Source organism: Cupressus sempervirens, chromosome 11 (assembly GCF_028749045.1).
Source record: "Cupressus sempervirens isolate cs-2001-9-10 chromosome 11, ASM2874904v1, whole genome shotgun sequence".
Lineage (NCBI taxonomy): Eukaryota > Viridiplantae > Streptophyta > Pinopsida > Cupressales > Cupressaceae > Cupressus > Cupressus sempervirens.
This window is the reverse complement of record NC_143128.1, coordinates 777,508,342-777,514,341: the sequence shown is the minus strand read 5'-3', so window position 1 is coordinate 777,514,341 and position 6,000 is coordinate 777,508,342. Positions and strand designations below refer to the sequence as shown.

At 32.7% G+C, this 6,000-nt stretch overlaps 1 protein-coding gene across 3 annotated transcripts in view; it reads right to left on the bottom strand.

The window, feature by feature from the left end:
- Window positions 1–3,459: 3,459 nt before the first annotated feature.
- Window positions 3,460–6,000, bottom strand: part of LOC149531899 (cell division protein FtsZ homolog 2-1, chloroplastic-like) — a 111,848-nt gene continuing 109,307 nt past the window's right edge. For all 3 annotated transcript variants that reach the window (XM_089811554.1, XM_089811555.1, XM_089811556.1), the window contains exons 7-8: window positions 4,028–4,093; window positions 3,460–3,931 (exon numbers count right to left, since the gene is read on the bottom strand). In XM_089811554.1, coding sequence (XP_089667680.1) covers window positions 3,794–3,931; window positions 4,028–4,093 — 204 coding nt within the window. In that variant the 3' untranslated portion in view covers window positions 3,460–3,793. The remainder of the gene's footprint in view (window positions 3,932–4,027; window positions 4,094–6,000) is intronic.

Genomic DNA, 6,000 nt, shown 5'->3' with positions numbered 1-6,000 from the left:
ATTATGGGAAGGTCTTGTCTTCTCTACAATTTAGTATGTTGCAGTTTGGTCTTCATTTGGCTCGAATTAGACTTCGTTTAGGCTGAGTTTCATGTACTTACTATTTATGGTAAGTCTGGTGATAATTGAGACTATTATATTTTTGGAAAGAGCATTTGGTCACATGGGGAAATAATAGGCGGAACTCTTGTTTCGGGCAGCATATTAAAAGGATAAATATTTTGTAGTATTATTAGTCCCCGCCTTTATAGGCAAAGACTAATGTCTTCACTTAAACCAAAAAAGAAAAAAAAAAGAAAAAAAGTAATTAATTGTGCCTCAGCAACCTCCAAATAAATATACATAGAGCTTTATTCTATTGTTTGAAGCCCTATATATATATATATATATATATATATATATATATATATATATATATATATATATATATATATATATATATATATATATATATATATATATATATATATATATATATATATATAATTTATAGATTTTTTCTCATTTTTCTAAGTGGCTAATATTAGTTTGTAAAAGGGCATATACGACCACTAGACCCATGCAAGAATAACTATTTTCTAAAACATATGTAATGCCCTTGTATTGGGACATGTTTAGCTAATTTAGGTTCCTAAAGAGTCATGGGAGTTGGGACAGTTCAAAGAAAATTGAGTTTTTTGTAATTAAATATTAACGTGCAATTAATTTAAAAAGTATATTCTTATTAAATTGTTATTAAATTTAGTTTATTGAGAAATTTTTTAATATTTTTTAAAGTTCTCATTCAGTTTATATATATATATAATTTTTAATATCTAAAAATACTTTGGTTATTGAATATATGCTCATTTAAACAACATAAGAAATAAAAATTCTTTAAATTTATTTAAATTAGATTAGACTTAAAATTATAAAAGAAAAAATTGAAGATATCATATTTGATCTTCTAAATACAACATTCAATTGTTGAAAATTTTAAAACTTACTTTGAATTCATTAAACTAATTCAAATGACATATTATATTGTAAATTTTAATTTTAATTTTAAATTATCAAATTATTTTAATGAGTATAAGATCAAACCTAAAAATCATTTTATTTTTAAATATATTAAAAGAAGAAAAAATGAGGTCATTAATATGATATTTAAATGATAAAGATAATTTTATGAAAGTTAATAAAAGATATCAAATCTAATATTGGTCTTTTTTGTCATTTAAAAAAAAATACATATTAAACTTTAAATAATGTTGACCTCGGAAATAGTCCAAAAATGCATTCAAGCAACAAAATGCATTCGAGCGGCAAAATGCATGGACCTCAAATTGAGTTTATAAAAAAAATGGAATAAAAATAAACTATTCTTATTCCAATTTTTTTTAGGAATATCGTTATGCTCATTTTGGGGTCAAATTAGGATAGAGGAATTCTAATTCTAATTTTCTATTGTGTAAAAAAACGTCAAATGGCAAATGCAAGTATTTAAATTTTCCTATTCCCACCCAATTCCTTCAACCAAAAGGGGCCTTAATGAAGACTTTTCCTAATGTCTTGAGTGAAAATAATGATGTAAATCCAATTCCTAACCTTCCAAATATACTACTTGTTTCAATAACAATATTATCCTCTTAAATCTTTGATAATTTGGCATGGCCTCATGTGATGGGCTTCTCTAGCCTTTATTTGGTAGAATTTGAAAACAGATTTCCAAGGAATGATCAAGAACAAAGAATGTGGTGCAACATTTGGAGAGTTGAGTCATGATGTCATGATGTCATTGTGTCATCTTTGCTCTTTGATTCTCTTATGTTTCTCCTCATCTTCATCATAGATCTAATCCTCTATTTGAGCATATAATACATCTTATTCGACATAGTTTCAACCTTTGCAAATCTTCTATTTTTCCATATGGCAGGGACTCCAGCTGTAATAGAGCTCTTGTTATTTTAGTGGTCAAATTATTATTAAACTATTAAATGACTTTTATGAGTTATAATGTAACATTATAATTTCACTTAAAGTTAGCGATTGAGTCATCCAAGGAATTAATTAAAGTATTGGAGTAAATGTGTTATTATTATTTTATATTATTTCAAATTCAAGAGGTGCAAGCAAAAAGCAAATCCATTATTTAAATGAGAAGTGTCGCAGAGAAGCTAGTGTTGGTGTGTGGATGAAGCAACCGATTTTTCTGTATATGCAGCCCATTTGGATGTGCTATTCAGTCTATTGCTTATGTTATTTTGTGAATTTGAAGGCATTCAATGGTTTGAGAGATTTGTTGCTGAAAGCATCGTGAATTATTTTCAGAGTAGTTTGCACTTTGAGCTGGTTATTCCTTATGGCAATGAATTGTGCTTATAGTCTGGTTTCAGTGCTGCAATTTGAACAAGGGTTTGGTGGAACGTTTTGTGCAAGAGATTAGTCAGAATTGTTGCTCTCTTTGGTATTGGGATGGCTAGAAGGGCTGATCGCTGTTTGACATTAAGGGCCGAGATTGAGTGATCCTATGACAGCCGTGTTTGGGATGCAATCGACCCTATATTGGCAGTAATGGGTTTCACGGAAGAATTGTATACTGTTACATAGGCTGTGTCCATATCGGAGGGTTCGAATTTGACACATGCCAGCAACCACGTCAACTTCTGGTCTGCATTTGGGTTGCTGCAAATCATCCTGAGGATATCGTCATATCTTTCCTTACCGGGTTCCATAATATTTCTGAAATAAAATGCGTTACATCAATTAGATATTTGGCATCGTAAATATTTGCTTAATTTCATACAGTGAATAAATTCTAGTGTGCAGAGTTTGTAATAGCATTTAATTTCTATGCACAGTTATCATTTCAAATTCTGAAAAATACAAAATATCATATATTCAAAAAAACCAAGAAAAGTCAAAATTTCAAAAATAATATCAGAATCTCCGGCATAAAGAGCAAGGCCTTTTACAGAGCGATGGATCACAACTGTTTGGTTGAAAATGTGGACCAAGAAAAGTAAATACTTATTTCTGTCTACTACATATTATGAATCTTCAATTTTACTCCAACAAGTCTCTCACACTATTTCAGCAACCAAACACAATTCAAGATGTTTCATCTACGTCATGATATTATTGCAATAAATGTATCTTTTCTCTAATTTTGAAATGCACAAACTGATTAAAACCAAGTGTGGCTTACAAGGATTAAACAAATACAAGATTGTACTTAATCACTCTCTTGGACAGGAAGAGAGCCAAGCACGATGGAGCAAGAGTTGCAGAGTAAGATGGTATGATTGTCTGCCGAGTGTATTTATCTAATATGATCTCTAAGATAAACTTTCCGGCAGAGAAGGGGAGTATTCATGAGGTTGGGAAATACATACAAAAAATTTAAATCTTATTTTTGAATTAGAAAATTTCTGGATCGAGCTGCTAGTACACAGGCTACGCAGACATCCACATAGTGTATCTATCAAATTTTCACATATTATTTAAGAGGTTGTTCGATGTCCAAGAGATCTCACTAATTGATAAAACCTATTATGAGAATAATTTATGCATGAAGCAACAATTACAATGTGGGGTATATTTATTTATTACCTCTTTTTTAGCAAGGTAGACAAGCCAACGGAACAGAGGGAAATTATTCTACACAAGATTCCACGTGTAATAGTACATATTAACAAGAGACTTGTCAAGCAGGATAAATAGAAAATAGAACAAAATCTAAATCTCACTGTAACTCCAATTACAACCATGCAGGAATAAAGAGTAGAGAAGCTAAGAGTAAGCAATGCCCTGGTTAAAAAGCTCTTGGATACCGTGTACGGCCTTTTCTCTTCAAGAATTCGGGTATTTCAACAGTTGCACCATCAGTTGCTACTGAGGAACGACGAGCAGACCCTTGGTTGGCATCCCCATAAGAAAACTGCCGTATGCCCTGCAATGAGCATTACATCATAAAATCAGTAAACAAATGGATACACAATTCATAATAGCACAATAGGAATACACAATTTACAAATCTAAGCACTACCTGTGCAACTTTTCCTTCTACATCATCCTGGCCTTTGAATCCTGTTGCAATTAACGTTATACTTACCTGAAAAATGAAACATAACATCATCAATCACCACCGTAAGTTTCTAAAACACAAATTGACCAGAATGTGGCCATATGATTTTGCTGCCTCGTCAAAATGGCAATTTTTCAAGCCTGCACATAGCTTTTCATGCTTGATCATTCATTTTAAGATGTGGAAATTCCTCAAAAAAACAAAGCATTCCTCTTTTTCCAAGAAGAATGTCATCAGAAAACAAGACAATGAAATATTGTATAGTAATTGTGCATAAAATAAGAACAACTATGATCTTCTATCATTTAGTATACATTCCATATATGCACTATAGGAAATGCAATATGGCATTGTTAAACAAGAGACGGTGAATTGCAAACATATTATGATTAAGGCAGGATGCTCTAGAGATGATCAGTAGAAACAGTAAAACTAGACAGCTCCAATTAAGACCTTTAAAGAAATCCCAGGTCAACAAATTAAAATAATGATACTGCTACCAGGATTCAACTGTGTAGTTTTCGAATAAAACTCATTGACCCATGTTTCATGGGTAGTGATTCACACAGACTCTCTCATGAGAATGAATGGAACACTCAGTACTCATCGGATCTAGATAATGCTCACAAAGGTGAAGCACTGGGACTTCCCAGATTTCCAGAAGGTCACCCAACCCAATAATACTCCAGCTCGAATGCATGCTTGACTACACAGTTTCCTCCATGGTTAAACCCACTCTGCTTGCAACCCCATTTGCAAAACCTTCACCAAGTGTTGTGCCTTATGAGCCATTCATTAGAAAGCCCCTTTAAGCTCATAAAGCATGGCTAAGGACACTCCTTGATGTCAAGAAAGGGTGGTTGAATTACTTTTGCCCACACAAAACCTGGTAGCCAAAAAGATAGGAATTTCTACCTCCAAGAAACCATTCAGCATTTTAAATCCTCCTAGAGCTTCTTGACATTCTGATAGTAATAACTTCAGCTAAACTTCCAATGACTGCATATCTAAGTTGTACGAAGGCTAAAACTAAAAAAGTTGTAGGCACAGATGATTTCAGGAAACATGCTTTCCCATGTATTCACTGAATTTTCCAAGTGTTGAAGAAAAGCATGCAGTTTACCTTCCCTTAGAATCAGATTTGGCATCCTACAAAATCCATCTTGAGTTTTCCTTATCTATGATTGAAATCAATTCTCAATGTTCAATAAAAAGACCTTCATTATAAGGCACCAGTACACATCCAGATTTGCAGTTCTACGAAAAGGGTCAATATCTTACTCTGAATCTAAAAAGCACTAGCGTAGTTAACAAGGGATAGTCCTGGAGATGTTTCTATTGTCATTGAAAATTTGGTAAACTAACTCACAAAGATCTCAAGCTTCCAGTTGAAAATCATCTCATGCTAGACGTTTTCAGTAATCTGCTAACATTTAATGTAGTTTGTTAAATTTATTTTACATCCTGTTTTGTTCCCTTAGCTACCATGCATTTATAACTCCAATCTATTCTTCGGAATAACAGCTACATGATACTCACCCGTGAAAGTGGTAGACTTCAACCATGGCTAAGTTCTGATCATGTTTGACTCAAACCAGTAGCAGGTGAATGGGACACAAGTGAGGTCCAGACCTACAGGAAATGAATCCCAAAAAGAACCAATTGAAAGACTATTGTTATCACTAGACTGTGGAAGATGCAGAAATAGTCATCTCAGTTCAACAAGGAAATCAAAAATGGCCCTCCAAAGCCCACAACTATTCTAGCATCACTTACCAATAATATTACTTACCAAGACAATTTTGAAAGGTTCTAACACAAAGTCAACCATCATCCTGGCCTGCAAAATGTTTACAAGCAGTAAACAACTTGTGCATCAAGCTTTCTCTTCAAGAAGTTAAAATACAAACATATGTGCGCAATAGCATGTCTCC